Here is a 22111-nt window from a genome sequence, read left to right as displayed (position 1 = left end):
ATAGATAACTAACTTATGCCTGCCTGGAGAAATCAATACCTAATGTAATCACGCTAAATTACTTTGTTACTTACTTTTAAAAAAGTAAACAAACAAGATGTTGGGCTATGGCCATATTACAGAAGCTTTATCAAGTTAATGTGCTAATATGATTTTTGTAAGTTATCTAAAATATTCAACTGAGTACTAATCTTAAAAAATAAATGCCAGTAACTTCTAAATAAAAATTAGTACTCTAAAGCACCTGTCACAACTTCCCCCTTTAAAAAATTTAAATTGATCAATTCTATTATCAGTGAGCTGATTATTCACTCTTCAAGATCCATATTTTTCTTCCTGAGTTCACTGCTCATCACCAAAGTTGAGCAGAGGAACAAAACTCAAATCAAACCATTTATATTGTTTTTTTAATTAAAGACAATCTACTGTTATTATCTCTGATAAAAGGTTTGATGGGAAAGGAAGTTGTAAACTAATGGCTGAACTGAGATTTTGGTGTAAATGGTAGCTTTCAATTATTCACGTTCTTCCTCAATATCATGAATAATAGAAAACCAAACATATTTCAGTAAGATTTAATATTAAGCACTTTATTTTATAAATTCAATTTCTATGCTTTATGTATTTGAATTTCTACTTCTGCATTCTTTTATGAAATATGTATCAAGCACTTGATAAATATTCTAGAAAAATCTTGATTTACCTACAATGCTTACCTACATAAAACCATTCTGTAGGCCAAGTTTAGGCCCTTTATTAATTACAAAAAAGATTGTTTAATCTTATTTATATCTTTAATAGTAATTACTAATCATTTGATTTTTCTAATTACCTAGCTATTAGGAATCCATTTTTCCCATTAATTTGATAGCCAACAGAGGTTTGATTAGGTGGAAAATGTTAATAACTACTACATACAGTCATTGTGAGCGCTAGAAAACATTTGAGGGGGAAGAGGACAAAAAGAAACATTGTGTTTCTAGTTAGTGACTTGTGGCCAAAAATATGAATCAGAACTATACTAAACTAAAACAAAAACAAAAGCAATGTGGCCTAACAGGTGACAACAATCTGTAACACAATTACAGAAAAAAAATATCTGGGATTAAGACTTTTTGATGTGGCACCGAAATCCAAATTAGCAGTGGCTCATACCCTGAGGGGGTTTCCCTTAGGAACAAAGACCATACCCTTTGAAATGCAGTGAACAGCGTCTGGAATTCCAGCTCTTTCAGTAGCAAGGTCATTTTCTGATCTGGCTACCATACAATAATCAATAATATCAAAGTTTAAAACGAAGGGCGTAACAATACTTCTTTTTATTGTTTTACACAGTAAATTGTACATACCCAAATGGTAGGAGAGTTAGCTCTGTCATTCTAATAATTCACATTTAAAATATAGTATCATAAAATGTTTACAGTTTAGAAAAGTAAAGTAGGGAGGAACCTAATGTTCTATGTCTCCATTCATCTAGTTACCACAAGTTAGTGAAGTTCCACCTTTTGATGGTTGTATCTTACCCACCCTGAGCTGCCAATAATTGTCCTACCTATCTCACAGAACTGCAGGATAAACAGAAGCAATAACACGAGTGAAAGAACTTTGAAAATGAATGACCAACATTAGTTGGCATTATCATTCTTTTGCGTGTAACAACATATAGGACTATAATACTTCTTTCTACTTGTGAACATATTCATCCCTGGAAAAAAGACTTGGTAACAAGGAGTTGACATGAGTACAGGATAACTGGCAACACCTCCCAAGGCTTCACTGTTAACATTTGATATTTACTAAGTACAAGATGTCCCCAAGTTACAAAGATCCCATAGATCCAAATCATTCGCCTTGCCTCAGCTCCCTCCCTTATCTCTCTCCTTTTATAGGAACTGGGGTGTGTGTGTGTGTATGTGTTTTGGGGGGAGACTGGGTGGACATTGAAGAGAACCAGGAAGTTCAAAAGTAGAAGAAATTGTGAAGAGTAGACACCACAAAGCATGCCTACTTTACCACACCCATCCCCACCTAAATCTTCTGCCACTACTATACATCAACTGTGGACATCTCTGTCCTGGGAAATAAGGCAAAAATTTAAAGTCAACAGCTAAGAGCTATGACCAGGGACATAATGTGGATAGTAAAGTTCACTTAAAGGAAAAAGGACTGATCCCAGTCATTAACCTTAATCCCTTAAACAAATCCAATAAAGATAAAATATCCATTGCAAAGTATGGACAAATCTACTTGCTTTCACTCACAAAGGTACTAGTTTTATCACGCTACCGATTCATTCCACTCTCCTATCTTCCACTAATCCAATGACTGACCCCTACCTGTGACTAACCCAGGGTTGCCCAACCTATGGTGAGTTGTATAATTATTTCATTATATTACAATGTAATAATAATAGAAATAAAATATACAATAAATGTAATGTGCTTGAATCATCCCGAAACCATGACCCCCTCCCCGGTCCGTGGAAAAATTGTCTTCCATGAAAACGGTCCCTGATGCCAAAAAGGTTGGGGGCTGCTGCACTAAATAATCCTACTTACCAACTCTTCCACTTTCTCCAATTTAACCAATTTTCCCTTACTCCTTCCAGAAGTTCCCACCCTTTATTCTTCTTCTATCACTGACCCTTCTCAGTTGTAAGGAACAAGAAGTTGTTATGCTAGGAAATCTCTGTACTAATGACATTGGGTAAACTAAGAAGGAGAAAACTGGCAGTGAAAGGGGCAAAATTCTGGCTGAGGGAAATGTTCAAATCACCTGTGGTTTCAGTATGATGTGGGTTAGATAAGCATATTTCAAAATAGAGGTTTAAAGAAACACTCAAATTGTTAATAGTACTGCTAATAACCAGAACGATGATTCCATCAGTCTCTCAATTTAAATAAAGACTTTCAAGGACAGAGTTAAAAGAGGACTACAGATTAAGTTCATCTGCAACTATTCTTACCAGTTCAAGAGCAATGTCAGAAAGAACACGCCCACCCCTTCTCTTGAGCCCACTTAATAACCAAGATGCCTACTTCTGAGAAAGTGAGTTTGCATAGAGCACTACATACCATTTACTGGTTCTCTAGAAAGTTTGATTTGTGCTTCATAAGAATGCCCACAATTCAATAAGTTTTGTACTGGAATAGTTTATTACAATTAGTAGTGGTTAAGTAGGTTTTATACAGATATGCCTTGTTCTGTACAGGCTGCCTATTGGAAAATACTGTTAAAGTTTTCTACAGGAAGTTTCCAAAAAGCTTACACTTCACCCTTGGATTTTTAAAAAATTGACACTCCTCCCCCTTTGAAAGTTTTAAGGATCAGGGCTCTGTGGAGAAAGGAAAACTGCTCTTAGGTCTATTTGTGCAATTAAAGTTCTCCTTGGGGCATTATCAGAATTTAACTACAGTTTTTGGATAGGATATACTAATCTTAAAATGAAACCATTCAAATCATGATTTAAATAAAAATTCAAGCCAGGGAGACTTAATTTTTTGAGGGTGGGTAAAGGCAGGGTCTCACTATGTTGCTCAGGCTGGTCTCAAACTCCTGGGCACTTAAATCATTTCACTACCAAAAATACAAACTCACAAGCTTACTATAATAATCTTCTAATTCAGGAAGATAAATACTTTTTTAAAAGTATACATAATATTTTAAAAGCAAAATTCTTTTTAAAAAAGAAATGACATATGTTGTTATATATGGGAATAGGTGGCAATATTGGTTAATTCATTGACGGAGTAACCAGCTCCAATTCAGTTAACCCAAGAGATTAATTGTGCATATTTAGAAGTTATTACTACACAGTGCAATATTAAGCATGAACACCAAAAACAAACAATAACAGGAACAGCTTATATATTCTAAATATTTCTTCACTATCCTTATTTTTAATAAGTAAATATATTTATAATTTCTAAAACTATTTTAGTTATATGAATTCTGAATTTTTTTTTTTTTTGAGACAGAGTCTCACTCTGCTGCCCGGGCTAGAGTGCCGTGGCGTCAGCCTAGCTCTCAGCAACCTCAAACTCCTGGGCTCAAGCAATCCTACTGCCTCAGCTTCCCGAGTATCTGGGACTACAGGCATGCGCCACCATGCCCAGCTAATTTTTTCTATATATTTTTAGTTGTCCAGCTAATTTCTTTCTATTTTTAGTAGAGACGGGGGTCTCGCTCTTGCTCAGGCTGGTCTTGAACTCCTGAGCTCAAGTGATCCTCCTGCCTCGGCCTCCCAGAGTGCTAGGATTACAGGCATGAGCCACTGCACCCAGCCTTGAAATTTTTAAGAGATAAAAAATGTACATCAAGTAATATGAAAGACTTAAAACAAAGACACATATGTCTATACCTTTCTCTTCCTGTTTATTTAAGGGCTGTAAAACAAAGATAACATTTCATATTAAATTTCTAAACAGTTTTCTCAAATTAAAAAGAATTAAAGGCCATTCTTTCTACAACCTATAGAAATCATTTTTGTTAAAAGACAGATTATTTATTTGGTAGCTGCTGATGAATCAAGATACTTTTAAGTCATTTAGCTAGTTCGTGATGATACTGATACAATCACATTTGTAAATATATTTCTTAAATGGTCACCTTTGATCTTGAAATTTATTTTACTTGGTATCACAAAGGGATGGCCATTGGATGTCAATGATGCAAGGCATTCAGTCTTCAAGGCAATGACTAACATTGAAACTGAGAAAATTAGTATGAGGAAATTGCTGCCTAAACATGTTTTTGTTAAATTCTGTATGTTTAAAAAAGGTTTGGAGACAAAAAGGTTTTGTGGACTTAAAAGCAACTGACTCTGATGGAATGCCAAATTGTAAACTGCCAGACAGCTGCAGCTGGTAATAAAATGCTAAAACCTGAAGTGCTTTAGCAGAACCTGATTATATGGTAATCCTAGTATCTGAGAGAAGGCAAAAGAGCTAGAAGAATAACTGATAGACTGGTTGCCATAGTAACCAAGATAAATTTGTATACCGACTGGAGAAAAACACTGGGGTTGCCATCAGGTATGAGGCCCACATTATGTCTTAGGTGCTTTTTCCTCAATTCTGAATCATGAGATGACAGACTAACACAAAGACTGCTCAGTTTGAAATAAGAGAATAGACAGAGTTCCACTCTGAAGAGTAAGGAAAGCACCCAATTAAAGGTTTAACTGTTTAGCTGAATAATATCCAACAGTGAGAGGGGAAGAGACTTTGTGAAAGTTTACAGAAATCAGCTTAGCTCTCGATAGAAAACAGAAATGTAGGTTAAGTATCAATTCAAGTTAAATATCAGTAGGGCATCATAAAATATCTACAATTTTTATTATTTTAACTTTTGTTTGAGGTATTTCTTACAGGTTATTAACCTCCTACAGAAAGGATTATATAAATCACACTGTGTATGTGTGTACCTAAATGGTGAGATTTGTCTTATCTCAGCTATCCATACCCCAGGAAGCAGCCTTATAACCAGATTTCTAAACTCGCTGCTGGGGCTCCCTTCACCTGCCTCACCACAAACTCCATGATTTCCTCTTCATACTCCCTTCCTCCATCTCCACTACCACCACCTCTACTACCTCAGGAGTAACTACCAAATTGTAGACAGAGTACGAGGAGGAAACAAACGGCTTTCCAAAGGGCTTGCCTGGCAAATTCACTTGACTTTGTCAAAGTCATAACAATGAACTGAAGAGAACATAGGGAGTGTTGTGTAATGTAAAGGTTATACAGTAAGTCCCAAATACCAATAATTAGAAATTATTTTCTGTTCTATAAAACCACCACTGAACTTAACATCCTAAAATTATTTAGGTTTTTACATTTTTAAAAATCAAATTTTATCTACCCTATATTATGAAGTAGGTTATCAGAAGAACAAAATACAGTCTTCAATTTACAGGAGTTTGTACAGATTCAGATTGAGCCCCCAAACTGCCATATACAGCTAGGGACTGTCCTATCTCCATGAGTCACCACAGCTGGAGGTCACTAAATTTACAATTGAATTTACTAATATGTAGAAGGTTTTCCCCTACTTCAATATACTACATGAGTGTGATAAAACAGCATTTATAAATATATTTCTATCAATCCACAAAGCCAACAGCAATCAAATATAATCTTTGATCAAATGCCAACTCATGAATAAACAGCCATTCTAAGGAAACTTTCCTAAAGTAATTCATATCACATAAATATTTTTAAAATTAAGGCTTATATCAATTTTCAATTTAGAGAGAAATGTTTCTGATGCCATAGTAAAGTGAGAAGGTGAGTTTTCAACAAAGGCGGCTATGCAACTTTTTTAGACCTAACAATTCTTCAGGACAGTTTGGTTTCAGTTCTCATGATTTCATCAATTAATTGCCATTACTCTAAACTGAATGTGGTAGATTGAGGTCAACACTAACTAACTCCTAAAAATAAAATAATATAAATAACAACCACTGTTCTTAGATAAGCTATCCTGCCACTTTTTTTTATCCTGATTTAGAAAATTACTGAGCAAAAGTTAGGATCCTAAAACAGTCAATGTCCTCTGATGGGCAAGGCATGAAGAAATGGTCAAGTTAGATAGCAGTAGACCATCTTAGGATCCCGGCTAACAAGGTAAGTGCCAGAAACCTATAGCAGCTATACCCAGCAATACTTTCCCTCCTTCCACAGACATGGCAACATGGTATAAATTAGGAATTAAGAGACTTGGGTTCTAGTTCCAAGTATGCCACTAACCAGCAATGTGTTGCTTTCCCCCTCTGAGCCTAGGTTTCACTTTCGGTTAAATGGGACAGCTGGGCTAAATGATCTCCGCTCCCTTCCTACTCTAAAAATATTGTGACTCTACCCTTCTTCCAAGACCTCAAAAATATTTTGGCTGCCAGTAAAAAAAATAAAGTGCTGAAAAGATAACATTTATTTTTATAACATATTCTCAGTGCCAGTCTTTAGTACGTGTAGGTATAAACCACAAGAGTTAGCAGGAGCATTCACCTCAGATATAATTACCCAGAGCAGTCACCTCATATATAATTACCCAGTAAATACTTAATTTCAAATCTATGGGTCTTAAACCATGTACCAAACACCATTAAGTTTGTTAAACTAAAAGGCAAAAAAGAAATCAGGGAAAGATTTCCCAAGAACAAAAGCTTATCAATAAAAATACACTATTAAACCTCAATACAATGACAGACATTTAGAGCTGGAAGTGTTCTCAAGAGTATGATCTCGATTTAAAGATGAGGAAATGAAATGACTCATAGTCCGGGGCTCTTTTCTACTATACTACAGTTCCTCCTCCCTTTCCTGCTCTATCAAAAGACAGCACAGTAGCAGAAAGAACATCAGACTGTCAAACTGGTCTGGGTTCTAGTCCTATCTCTGCCATTAATTTGCTGTGGCACCTTGGATGAGTCACTCTCCCTCTCTGGGCTTCAGTTTTCACAACAGTTTATATGAAAGAGATGTCCCTTCTAGCTGTAATAGGCTATGATCTTATAAAATTCCTATTTGACAAAACAAAAATATGCTTTCTTGAAAGATAATGTGAAAATTTCTAGCCAAGAGAACTAAAAAGTTTGGGCTGCTGGTTTTAAATAGATGCATCAATTCAATTCAGCAAGTTGGTCCTAAAACATTTCACTCTAGGATCTATTAGGGGAGGATCTCTCCCCAATTCCCCGTCACCGCACCATCACCCTCTACACATAGTGTGGGGCAGCTATGATATACTAGAAAAAAAAATACTGGACTAGGAGTCTGAAGAGCTGGTTTCAAGTCCCAGCTCAGCCATTTACAAGCTGTATCTCCTAGAACAATTCACTTAATACTCTCTGAGCCTAAGGTTCTTCATATGTAAAAATGTAGATATGAATAATAAAAACAGACCTAAAATATCAATCAAAGTATTATAAATATGATATATATTGCAAAGCTTGGCAAGTGAAAATGATCTGCCACTGTGGAAAAGTGTGCTATACTGGAATCAAAAGTCTTTCTGTAAAAAAGTGGGCTGATTTTTAACTTATTAAATTTGTTTTCGAAGAGTAGATTAATAAAGCTGAAGACACCATTGGAAAAGAATTGCAAGAAATAAATTAATTTTAGGAAATGGACTGCATATTTGGATTCTGCTGATTAACAAAACATACGAGGTAAGTCTCAACTGCCTACTCAGTTTACTACAATTTGGTGAAATAAGTCTGTATACTCCCAAACACACAACAGCAAGGAACATTTCTTAAAGTACCCAATTCAGTCTATTAAACCTCTTAAGAGTTTGTACGGTACGCCACTCCAGTTCATATCAAGGGACAGAAGATATTCCTAATGACCAAATATCCAGTGATGCCGTCCTTTTCCACAAATCAAGATTTCTTACTGCATTTCTAAGTAGGTAGTTGCTCAGCCAAGTCTCCTCACAGTGCCTTATGCAAATAACAAAATCTGCCACAGGGGACAGAGGAAAATGTAAATGATGCTAACCTTTTTCTATTCTCTCAGTACTGCTAGTTCTTTACAGATGCAATTCTCCAGATGAGTGTCTATTCTCTTCGAAATCCTCTCACTTAGTATGCCAAGGAGCCATATAATTCACTAACTGACCCTGCAGTTTTATCCATAGAGCTCAACATGCTCAGTATTTGGGCAGGTTAGAGTTACAATTAGAAAGCTGGATTTCAAGAGACTTTTTCACTTTTCACCTAGTATCAGAGGATCAAAGTGCTTGAGAAGCTATATTATCCCATGGAAGAAGAAGAAACTATCAATTCTATCAAAATGACTCATCCTGTTTAGAAAAGTAAAATAGCTCCAAGTTCTGTATACTTTCTCCCAAAGTAAACACTTTACCACAATTAACAAATTTGCTAATGCCAAGAAAGGAAAGAGACTTAACATTTGAATGCTTTCTCTGTGCCAGGTACTGTACTAGACAGTTTACGCAGGTCCTGATAAAACGTAATTGTCCTTTGAAATTAAACTTATTCAATGAAAAGAAAACATATCCACATAGTTCTAAATTGATAATAATCATGTAAACGGATTGATATTTCTCTTCCCCACTCCAACACACATACACAAAAGTACTAAAGGATTTGGTCTCTCATTTAATGTGAATTGATAGTTCACTACTTTGAAGGGAAAACCACACGCAAAAAATTTAATTTCAAGGGAATCCACTACATTTGAAAACCCAAAAGTATTTCCTATCCTCTAGTATGTGGCTATGAACTTGTCTCAGATATTGAACTTGAAGAAGATTCAGTGCCATCTCAAGATTTGCCACTGCCACCCCAAAATCCCACAACAGTGACATTAAGATTGATGGAAACACACACATCTGCAATCTACCAACATACATGTCTTTCTGATTCTGTTGCTGTAACTTTTTTGGTACACAATGGATACCAATATATGACTTCTAAATGTATGCATAACTCTATTTGCATCAAACGGGGTACTTCTTCCACATTTGTAAGCATGAGAATTGAAGGCAGTTGAGCTCCAGAACCATATTAGTGATTTACCCTAACATACAAATTTTACCAATTCTCAAGTTCTTACAGCATGAAAATATATTTCACTGCCTCTAGTTCCACACACGTCTATAGAAGAGTTCAGTAAAATCGTTTTAAACACTATTCCAACTTCAAAAACTGGAAAAGTCGGTAAGAAAGTAGAAGTCCTTGTCAAGCAAAACATTCCAACTGCCGTACTTCCTACTCAGAATCACCCATATTAATCACCACTAAAACATCTTGCAGAATTAGATAAAGAGCACAAAGCTGGGGCTCTCCTTCCAACCACCAGATTACTCAGCACTTGTTTGTATTTCTGTAGTTGACTGTGAACATTTCTGTCCGGATACCTTTTTAGACTCTGCATTCTCCCTAATGGTACCTTGTCTTCAATTTCCACTGCCTCACTGTAAGGTGCTATTGCTATTTTAATAAAAGACTGTTGATCTAGAGTACATCAGCTAGAGGACTTTCTTAAGTAAATACCCAGCCTTGCCCCAGCTCCTTTTTGTTCTGTACAAGGAAAAGAGGAGGACAAATAGGGGAGAGTTACAGCCACCTCTGAAACGAATAGGTAAGTTAGCGGTAAAAGGAAAAGAGAAAACTGGAAGTTCAATTTCTGTTACTGCTCCTTTAATCTATGGTCCCTGAGGCCAAAACGGATGTTTTAAAAGGTAAGCTCCGAACCCCACAGATACAAATCTGTGGCTCTAAGGCACGTAAGCTGTCTGTCCCACCTCACAGAAAGCCGGACAAGACGGGAAAGGGGCTCCAACAGAGCCTCCGGGGCCCGTTCATCAGGGAAAGGGGCGGGGGGGTGCCCGAGGTGGGCGATTCCCCTTTCTCCAACTCACCCCGCCCTAAGGAGCCCCAGGTCTGGGTTCTGAAGTACTCGAGTGAGACTGAGAGGAACATAGGTGGCGGACACAGCGGGACCTGGGAGTGGTGTAGGGGGAAGATACAGGAGATGCCAGGGGACCGGGATGCCCGGCTTCTGGGCCATAGCTGCAGTTACTTACCCTACGGGGTAGCCGCCCCCTAGGTGCACATCTTCAGGGGCATCATAGTATTCCTCGGTGTCGCTTTCCGACGCCATTTATAGGACACACCCGCGGGTGAGGGGGCCGGCGCCGCCTGGAGGAAGGGTGACTTTCGTCTCCTCCTGGTCGTCCTCCACCTCAGCGAGACTGGGGAAGTGGGTCCCAGTCGAGGCTGAGGAGGGAGCAGACGACCTGGAGTGAGAAGCCGGTTAGGGGAAGGGGGGCGCCTTCAGTTCCCTGGCTTCGGGAATGACCAGCAGAGGTACCGCCTGACGAGGCGGCGGTAGGTCCACGGACTGCTGCTACCACCGCTCCCAGCGATAGGTGTATACGGAGCGCGAAGGAGGCGGCGGCTCTTCTCAGTGGGGGAGAGCGGGCGCGCCGGCGACAGCGGCTCCAATTTCTCCCGCAGCAGCAATTACAGCAGCTGGGAGAGCTACTTGCCCGCAAAATACCGACGCGCCCCTACCCTCGCGAGATTTCGGGAGGGGACGGTAAAGCGTGGGCGGGGCGAAGAGGTGGCGGGGGCGGTTCCAGAGAGGCAGCGCTCTGATTACTTCTGCCCCAGAAGCCTATCAAAATGGCGCAAGCGCGTTGAGGGCGTTCGGTGGGGGCCGGAAGTAGCTGAAAAGGGAGGGATTGAGCCTCCTGAAGGGAGGAGCCTAGGACCTGCGCAGGAGCAGCGTGGTTCCCCGGCTCTGAGGGCGCGCGCCCAACGTAGGTGGCGTCTAGCGGAGCGTCTGACCCACTAACTGCAGTTTCAAAGAGAGGCATGTTGAGAGGGATGATTTTAAGTCTGTTTCTTTTCTCGTGAGGAAATGCTGTTTGGAAACGTTGGTTTGTATTTACGTTTTCTTATCCAGGCCCAGAATATCCCACTCTAGGGCGTAGGCAGGTCCACCACCTCTAGCGTTACAGAAATAACTCGTCCCATTCACTACAAGATCTCTAATTGAGGGTGGGGTCCTTGAGAGATACTCGGGGAGTGTGCCAGTTCCATGGAGTAATGATGGATTTATTGCTGGAGCTGAGCCAATATAAGGCCTCCGGTTACTTTTTCTCCACACGTATCTGTCACTGCCCACACTTAATGTGAGAGAAATTCTTGCATGTTGCCCAAGATATATGCGTCAGCCAAATGGTAAATATATATTGAGCAGATACCGTTGCAAGGCCCAGAGCTAGTAACTTAATTCTGGTCCTCAACTGCCCAGCGTACAGTGATGAAAATAGAAAGGTGCTTTTTGAAAGACTGAGATGTTCTTTCTTAAACAACGGGTCACTGACCATCAAGGTAGTAACATCGACTTTCAAAAGGATCACAAAGCATATTTATTTCTCCCACTGACGTCATGATAGACAGACTTTTTGAGCTGTTCCTGCAGCCTCAACTATTACTCAAGGTGGCTGCAGAAAAGACTGGATTGGAGCCAAGGGCATGGCCTCAGAAAGGCTGGAAAGTGGCTCTAAACTTCTTGTAAAGCAACCAGGGCAAGGTTTGGTGTGGTCTGGTGGGTTTGAATAAAACCAAATGCCATTTACTGTATATTCTCTAACACCCCAGGGGGGTTCGGGAAAACAGTACATAATGAAATATATTAATATTTTTGCAGCAAAATGTATGCTAATACGGGGTAAATAAATAGCAGCAAATAGCCTCATTCAGTTCAGGTCAGATACTTCTGCCAAATAAGCTTAGGATAAATCAATTTGATTGTCAAATAAGTTACTAAAAAATAAAAACTTAGTTTCCAGAGCTTTTTGGATTTCAGAATTGCAGACAAGGGATTCGTGGATCCTTGAGAGGCTATGACTTTTGTCAAAAGCTAGTAATTATTAGGTTTTATATGTTTTAAACATATTAATTAACTTCCTAGGTACAAAAATGCATCTCAAAGTACTAACTTTTTAAATTTTTTTGCTCACTAAGAAAGATAGGCTTTTTCCTTTTTGGGTTATGGCAAATTATAAGATTGGAAAGATACCTTGGTGGAAAGATAGAACTTTATAAGGAAAGGTATAACTCCCCTGAATTTATTCTCCTCTTTGTTATCTAATAGTGAATTTATATTTTCCTCAAAAAGTAAAGTTAGTTTTCTGTATATGGTAGAGGTATTGACCCCTTTACATATTAAAAGAAAAAATGGTTTTTCAAAAGGCCATGTGAGGAAACCAGTCACCCAATTCAGTAAACATATACTATTTGGTGTCATACACTGTTCTAGGTGCTGAGGACAATTCAAAGATGAAGAAGACAACTTAGTTTCTGCCTTCCAGGATCTCGCAATCTAGCAGAGAAGACAAATATGGAGTCCCAGTGTGGTGCTTTTTCCCCCCCCCGATGTAACATACCCCCTCTCCTGGACCCTTTAAGGTACCTTAAACATTATTCTTAGAAAAAGTTAAAATGGAATAAGAATGGTAAATTGGTAACATTTTAAGAACTATTAAGCTTGTCTGTTTAAATGCTTTTATCAATTGCATGAGAAAGTAAATTGCTAGAATGAATTGCTGGAAACATCAATACACATATACATACCACCCATCATCATTTTTAAAGATGTCAAAAGATGTGTTTATTTTGCCTGAACCACCTGTTCTTGAGTTTTAAAGCAGCAGGTTTTAAGTTTAGTACAAGGCAGTGGTTTTTAAGCTTTTCTCTGTATTTGAAATGGAACCCTTTTATCAAACCTAATTTCATGCAAAAGTCCACATATCATAAAAATAAAAACTGCTCTATTTGAAACAGGGGTCGTTCAGGTCCCTGCCTGCTTGGTTTTCTTTTAGTCTCTAGAGACTGCCCTAAGGCCCCATTAAAAAAGAAGAAGAAATGGAAAACTATTGTTCCTAAGCAGAGGTTGACAAATTATGGCCCACTGGATAAATCTGTCCCTCTGTCTGTTTTTGTAAATAACATGTTTTTGGAATACAGCCGGGCCTATTTTTCTATGTATTGTATATGGCTCCTTTCACAGCAGAGTTGAGTAGTTGAGACAGAGCCTGTATGACCCATGAAGCCTAAAATATTTACTATCAGGCCCTTCACAGAAAAATTTTGCTGATCCTTGCTCCATAGGGTACTATTTTCTAGGGTACACCAGATCTAAAATTAAATGGTTTAAACAGAGTCATACATTGCTGCAAAATCATCTATATAGATAAAAATAAAAATAAAACCTTTTCCCACCTATCTCATTCCCAATGACTACAAAAACTACACAGGTCTCAGTCTAAGATGGGTTTAAGGAAAAGTTTTATGCTTGGCTAAGTTCCTTATCGATGCAGTGAGAACTCTACTCTCCAAAAGCTAGAGGTCATAGCTACTGTATAGAACAACTTGTCTGTGGGATGTTTGCTCTCTCCTCTTGGCAAGAATAATAAAAACTGGCAGTATTCATGGAGCCTCATTACCCCAACTCCAAGGGTAATCACTCAGAACATCAGTGTTCTAAGTATATTGTAGAGCTTTTTTTTTTTTTTTAAGAGACAGGGTTTTGCTCTGTTCCCAGGCTAGAGTGCAGTTGTGTGATCGTGATCATAACTCACCGTAACCTCAAACTCCTGGGCTCAAGCAATCCTCCTGCCTCAGCTTCCTGAGTAGTTAGAACTACAGGTGTGCACTGCCATGCCAGGCTAATTATTTTTTTTAGAGGTGGGGGTCTCACTATGTTGCCCAGGCTGGTGTCGAACCCCTGGCCTCAAGCGATCCTCCCATCTTGGCCTCCCAAAGTGCAGGCATGGGCCACCGCATCCTGCCCAGGAAAAAAAAAGATTATGTACAGAGTTAGGTGATTTGAGACAGAATATTGATATGAAAAGATTTAATATTATAATTTCTGTGAGAGTTTTAATGGATTTTGAAGTATCAGAATCCATGAAAATATCACTCTGAAACTGGCCAAAATTTGTCAGGGCCAAGATAAAATACTATAACCATCAACCCTCAATTATCTATTTGAAAGGTTGGTTGTGTTACAGATTATAATGGTTAATATTTTGAGAACTGTTTCTATTTGGCTCTGGAATCTTTATATGTCTTTTCAGAGTCAACCAGTTTACCTTCTTAATTATGGTTAGTTTATGTTAATATTAAAATGAATTTTCAATCCCTGAGCACACAAGAACTGAAAGTAGAGAAAGATAGTCTAGAAATGTATTAAGAGACACAGAAAAGCCAGCCTGGGATTTAAAATGTGTTATTATTATATAACGGAATATAGCAGTGTACTACTGTTCAGGAATCTGGAAAAAAGCTAACTGGAATCATCTTAAACAGAAAAAGGGAATTTATTAGCTTGCATAATCAAATACAGGCTGTATTATACTTGTATGTTCTATTGTAATTAATATATCGGAGAATAATTGAACATAAGGTGAATTTCGCATTTGCTTATGCACAATTTCGTCAGCCAGAAACACTAGGTGAAAGCCGAAAACTACACCTATCTGATTCAAGCCACATAGGAATATACAAAATGCACACACATGCATCAAACATCTACTAACTACCGGTTCACTGTGGTGTTTTAAGTCCCACCCATTCACATCTAGTGTTACAACTTTCGATCTGATTTTGGATAACCCTTTAGCCACCACTTCATAATAACTCATAAGTTGCAACCCTGCTGATACCTACTTCTACAAGCAAACTTCAGGGTTTTTTTCAAAATAAAGTACCATAGTTATTGTAGTATTTATGTATTTCCTAACCATTTAACATGTTAAAACTATGCTACCATTTTTATTAGGTTCATATCTTCTTGTGTATGTATCACTGATGGAATTTTTGAATGTTGTGCCCCTAGTTCCATTTTTCCATTTTCCCCACAAGCCCTGTGGTTTTTATTGAACAATTTTGCATAGCAGAGTGATTTTTAGGAATGCCTGTGTCACCTTGTAGCATAACTGACCGTAGTCCATATGGGGTAGCTTCAGGCCTGGATAGATCCAGGACCCAAGATGTGGCGATTTTCTTTCTGTCCATCTTTCATCTTTGCTTATCTCTGCTGCATTTTGTGCTTTGGCTTCAATTTTCCTATTGCAGACAGCTTCCTTCTTATAGTTACTGAAGATGGCTGCAAGCAACTTCAGCTTATAATGTCTTAATAACTCTCAATCTGAAAGGAAATGAAACTTTCTCTCTTTCACTATTTATATATTAAATCTCAGGAATGATGTTGATTGGTCTTAGGAAGCCCATCCAGCTAGGGGCATAGAAAACTCTCATTTGTCAGGCCTGGGTCAGCTGATTGCCTGCCACAAACCAAGTTGGGAGAGACTACCATGATTATCCTCCTCACTAGAACTGCATAGAGTATGCGATGGTTTTTTTTTTCCCCAAGAAAAAGATACTAGCAGACAGGAACACAATGCTTACCATAAGTTATTAAGGGTTAAGTCTCTATATTCATTGACATGACAAGAGCTCATGATATGTTAAATAAAAACAGATATTACAGAATACTGTGTATAGAATAATCCCATTCATGTAAAATCATATTCTGTGTATCTATATGTGTATAGCTATGTGTATAGAGAATTCTGGAAGAACATTCACAAAGGATTGATAGTGATTGTCTTTGGTTGCTGATTAAAATAGTAATAACAAGAGATTTGTACCTTATCTGTACCTTTGCCTAATGATTGAGTTTTCAACATTGAATATATATTAATTTGTAAATAAAAGGAAAATATTAAAAAATATATAACCTATCATAAACAAGTTAGATTTACATATAAAATTAAGACCTGAGATTCATTTCCAACAGTGCATGACTATGAATCCTGGGCCTATTGTAGATAAAACACTTAGTTTCTCTAATAGTTCAGTAGGTGCCACCAAGAAGCTGGACTTGGAAAAAAATACCCACAAAGCAAATTTTGGAATGCAATTTTAGTCTACCAGTAAAAAGTCATATTTTATGCACTGTAGGTCTGACATACAAAGAGAATAAGTAATGGTAGTTTCTAAAGCAGCTGTGAAACACTAAAACTGGGAAACTGATGTGGAGCTTCTAGGAGCAAGGTACAATATTGGAGGTACACTTCTAATAATATGGACTAAGCATAATTTTGTTTTTCAAAACAATAAACAGTATATGTGGCCTGATTTAAAGAGAGAAAATCAAAAACATGTGAACTTTATGCTTCAGAAAATTACTCTGAATCGTAAACTGGAGAAGACAACTTTTGTCTCCCCTAGGCCACCATGGCATCTTTATTTATTTTTTTAATTGCTGAAACTTAACCTAATGGTAAACATTTATATAGAACTATTAATTACCAGGCTAATATACAAGTACACATACATGGCAACAAGTAGAACTTTATGGTGCTGTAGACTGAGTGTTTGTGTACCTCCAAGATTCATATGTTGAAAGCTACCAATGTGATGGTGTCTGAAGGTGGGAAGGGACTTTAAAGGTCACTAGTCCAAGCCTCCTATCTGATACATGAATTCCTTCTACAAACTTCACCGATAAATGGTCACTCAAGGACGTGGAGCTTACTATTTACCCAATCAATTTTTTGATAAGCTCAAATGTTAACAAATTTCTTCATTTTATTTAGCCCCAGTCTGCATTTCTTTAATTTCCATCTGCTGACTATAATTCTGGTTACTAAATCCATACAAAACGTTTCATCTATTTAAAGATGATTATCAATTCTCTTTATGTTTTATCTTGGGAATATACACTGATATTTTTATACTGAATGTGTTCAGAGACACAGATAATTGGGAATTTCAACTGCACAATTAAGGTGGTACATTAAATGTGCAGTAATTTGTGTACATACTAAACATGTCTACCATATATATAACAGCACCTGTTTAATGCTATGTTCTGTATGTGTACCTAGTGATAATATGTTATATTAGAATAGCTCTTCATACTTTCTGAGACAGTTTCATCTATTATCTTAATGATAATGATTGCTATCATTAAATTAGTGCTTACTAGGTACCAGGCACTATACTAAGTACTTCACATATATTATTTCACTTAATCCATACACTATATGAGGAAGATGCTACTATTCTCATTTTATAGGTAGGGAAACTGAGGTTTAGAAGAGTGAAGTGACTTGCCCAAAATTTCACAGTTAGTAGTTAGGATTTGAGCCCATGTCAATCTGAATCCAGAGCCTGAATTCTTATGCACTTTAGGTAGGAGAGATCACATTATCATTCTCACTTTACAAGTGTGAAAACTGAGATGTTGGGAATTTTTATAATAATAGTAAGCTCCATGTCCTTGAATGACCATTTATTGGTGAAGTTTGTAGAAGGAATTCATGTATCAGACAGGAGGCTTGGACTAGTGATCTTTAAAGTCCCTTCCCACCTTTAGATACCATCACATTGGTAGGTTTCAACATATGAAACTAAGGTCACACTTTGATTTATTTTATTATTTTGTTTTTTCATTATCGCCCCAGAGTTTGTGCTAGTTTTATTACCTTGTAGCAAATGAGCCATGTTAATGAGTGAAGTATCTAAAATAATATTACAACAAGTAAAAATTAAAGAAATTTGTTGATATTTCTTTTTTTTCATTTTTTATTATATGCTTTATGTATTAAATAAATGAGTACATCTCAACATTGGGAGTTGTGGTAGGCAAAATTCTGAGATGGTCCCCAAGATTCATAGCCCCTGATATACACACTCAATTATTCACTCCAACACTAATCTACATACTGTTGTGAAGGAATTTTGCAGATGTAATTAAAGTCCCAAATCAGTTGACTTTAAGATTAGGGAGATTATACAGGTGGATATGGCCTAATCACATGAGCTCCTTAAAAGCAGAGATTTCTCTGGCTAGTGAGGAAGAGGAAGTTAGAAAAATGCACTCTGCCTGGCCTGGAAGAAAGCAAATATCTATGTTATGAACTGGCTATGGGGGTCACTCTGTGTGGAATGTGGGCAAGCCTCTAGGAGCCAACCGTGACTCCCAGCTGATAACCAGCAAGGAAATGGAGGCCTCAGTCCTGTTGCTGAAGGGAACTGAATTCTACCAACAGCCAGAAGGAGCTTGGATCAAGAACCAGATGAGAGGCCGGGCACGGTGGCTCACTCCTGTAATCCTAGCACTCTGGGAGGCTGAGCAGGTGGATCGCTCGAGATCAGGAGTTCGAGACCAGCCTGAGCAAGAGCGAGACCCCGTCTCTGCTAAAAAAAAATAGAAAGAAATTATCTGGCCAACTAAAATATATATAGAAAAAAAATTAGCCGGGCGTGGTGGCACATGCTTGTAGTCCCAGCTACTCGGGAGGCTGAGGCAGTAGGATCGCTTAAGCCCCGGAGTTTGAGGTTGCTGTGAGCTATGCTAACACCACGGCATTCTAGCCCGGGCAACAGAGAGACTTTGTCTCAAAAAAAAAAAAAAAAAAAAAAACCCAGATGAGAATACAACCTGGTTGACACCTTGATTTCAGTCTTGTGAGATTCTGAGCAGAGAGCCCAGCCACATTGTATGCAGGCTTCTGACTTACAGATCTGTGAGCTGATAAATTGGTGTTGTTTTAAGCCCTTAACCTTGTGGTAATTTGTTATGAAGCAATGGAAAACTGCTACAGAGGTAAATATTCCTAACTTCCCTCTCCTGCCTAAGAACCATGGATCTTGGTAGGACACGATAAAGACAAGTGTAATAATACATCAACAGGGGCTGTTTGCTTTCTGGAGAAGTCCTTGAGAAGCACTTGGAAATAAATGTAACACTGGAGTAACCGTTAAGGTGTTTCTCTCTTAAACAATAAAATCATAAAAAATAACCTAACGTGCATTTAAAATATGAAAGAAGTGTTCAACTTTACATACACTCATACACAAAATGTACCCAAAATTCAACTCCATTTGCAAAATATTCTTTAGAGCCCTGGCAATCCTCCTACCCATGGGATGTTAGGGACTGCCTGATCCCTGCTTCTGTGGCCTTTTCCCAATAGGTGAACTTGTTTACCTTTAGAACTTGGGCTTAGTTCCAATGTTAATCTTTTTTTGTTTCATTTCAAATACTTTTTTTCAGCTTTATTAAGGTATAATTGACAAATAAAAATTGTATATATTTATGGTATACAATGTGATGTTTTGATATATATACTTTGTGAAATGATAAAATCAAGCTAATTTACATATTCATCACCTTATACTTACCACTTTTTGTGGTGAAAACATTTAAGATCTACTCTCTTAGCAATTTTCAAGTGTACATACATTGTTATTAACTATAATCACCAAGCTTTGCCATAGATCTCAAGAATTTATTCCTCCTGTCTGCCTGAAACTTTGTGCCCTTTGGCCAATATCTCCCCATTTCTGGGTTGCCTTCCTACTTCCCCGGTGCCCTGGCAACCACCATTCTACTCTCTGTCTTTAAGTTTGACGTTCTTAGATTCCACATATAAGTAAAATCATGTAGTACTTGTATTTCTATGCCTGGCTTATTTCGCTTAGCATAATGTCCTCCAGGTTCATCTGTGTTGTTACAAACAACAGTATTTCCTTCTTTTTAAGGCTGAATAGTATTCCTCAATGTTAATGTTACTACTGACCTTCCAGTGTCATTATCTGGTTTCACTGTGGTTGCTTGATCATTCACCCCTTCTTCAAGAGAATTAGTAATAGATTAAAAGCTCACTATATACCAGGTATTGTACTACATATTGGGTTAACATGGTATGGCCCAGTCCTTCTTGATTGAGCTTTTCATTCTTGTCATCTAAGCTCTTGATTTGAGCTTTGATTTGTAACTCCAGTACTTTGTGCCTGGAATCTGACACATGTGACCCAGTTCATCTGGGGATGGGGCTGGTGCTCCCATTAGTTATTGGCCAGTCGCTGAAAAACTAAACCTCTAACTTTTCATTTGTGTTTTTTTGCCTATGTTCCTCATCTTTGAAGCCAATCTTCTGGATATCATTCAGCCGTGACCACAGTCTTCCTATGTCCCCTGGCTAGTACTAAGTTCAGAACTCAAAACCTAGCTTGCCCTACTGGATCTTTTTGCCAGCTTCCATTATCCTGTCCACCTTTATTACCCTGCCCCCCTGAGTCACATTGGCTGGCTGTTGTAGTTGGGAATATCTATTTCCTTAGACCTGGCTTTCCCATATACATCTTGAAGTTGGGAAATAGTAGACATAATTTTAGCTCTTCCAACTCTCTGACAAAGTTTTATACCCAAAATAACCATTTTGTCAAGAGTAGACAACTTGCTTTGTAATTTTTTAATTTTATTTTTTTTTAAGAGTAGACAACTTGTTTAAAAACTCATCCTGGATCTGGCTTCAGTCTTGGGCAAAAGTTTACAAGTCATGACCTAAGAAGAGGGATGGGGGTAAAGAGGGAATAACAATTTATTCTGTACCTGTAATCTGGCTGGTATTTTACAAGTTATCTCAATCATTCAGTTTTCAAACCTTACCCCACTGTGTTTTTATTTTCATTTCGGGTAGGGATCTGAAGCACAGTGGCAGGGTCAGAATTTGAACTTAGGTGAGCCTGACCCTTAAATATATGTTTTTCTCAGTATACAACACCAAATGCATACTTTTATCTTTATTTTTCCTTTTGAAGGTTGCAGAATGGCTGAGCTAGGAGTTGGAATTAACAGAACTCACCTACTAGATACCAATTCAGATTCTGAAGGTAAGGTGTACATTGACTATACATAATCTCAGTTCTAGTATTCTGAAACAACCCATGAAGCTTACTCAAGCAACTGTACTCACTGTCCCTTGTTTTTTTTTTTTTTTTTTTCCCGAGGATAAAGTCATGACTGGGTTAATTCAGGATTATCACGTATGTGGCAAACAAAGGGTTGGCATTAGCCTGTTAGGTTTAGTAGACAGAGTGAGAATGCTAATTACATGCAGCCTGAATCTTAGAATTTGTTTATTTCACTAATTTTAGAAGATTCTCAGCCATTAACTATTAGATATTGCTTTTCTCCTATTCTCCTTAATGTTTCCCTCTATTAAATAGAACTCCCATTAGATGTACATTGGTCTTTCTCATTGTAGCCTCCATATGCCTTAACCAGTCTTTCATATTTTCCTTTATATGCACTGTGATCTTTATTTGTTAAGATAGGTTCATTGGAATTGTCTCTTTGGAAATTCTTTGAGATCTGGGTTTAAAGTGCATTCTTCTACAGAACAGTTGCACTTAATCCTGCTAGTCACCTGGGACCAGCCCCAAAGTATTTTAAGACTAATTTATGGTATGAGGTATCTTGGTCCTACAAATAGTGTGAATCTTGGACCCAGACCTGCCTGAGTACAAGTTTGGGGTTATGAAGTCTCAAGGGACTTTTTTTTCTCATTTTTTCCTCCATATCACCCAGAGCCAAAACCAAGACAGGCACATATTTCTACCATCTGCCTCTGGGTGGTAGTTTTACTCCCCTGTTCATTCATTACCCTTTAGGGGTCTGACTTTAACTAGAGAACAAGGGGAATGGTATGTGCCTGATCCATCTTCTAACCTTGTTTGGGTCCCAGAATTGGTCTCCTTTGTCCGTTGCAC

At 37.9% G+C, this 22111-nt stretch overlaps 1 protein-coding gene across 1 annotated transcript in view; it reads right to left on the bottom strand.

Annotated features, from left to right (window-relative positions):
* The window catches only part of WDR44 (WD repeat domain 44), an 82992-nt gene extending 71926 nt beyond the window's left edge, over positions 1-11066 (bottom strand). Inside the window, exon 1 of the mRNA XM_045538710.1 lies at positions 10555-11066. Coding sequence (XP_045394666.1) covers positions 10555-10631 — 77 coding nt within the window. The 5' untranslated portion in view covers positions 10632-11066. The remainder of the gene's footprint in view (positions 1-10554) is intronic.
* Between the last annotated feature and the right edge of the window lie 11045 nt (positions 11067-22111).

This window comes from Lemur catta, chromosome X (assembly GCF_020740605.2).
Source record: "Lemur catta isolate mLemCat1 chromosome X, mLemCat1.pri, whole genome shotgun sequence".
In the NCBI taxonomy this organism is placed as follows: domain Eukaryota; kingdom Metazoa; phylum Chordata; class Mammalia; order Primates; family Lemuridae; genus Lemur; species Lemur catta.
Note: the sequence above shows the minus strand (reverse complement) of the source record. Positions and strands in the feature narration are given on the sequence as shown.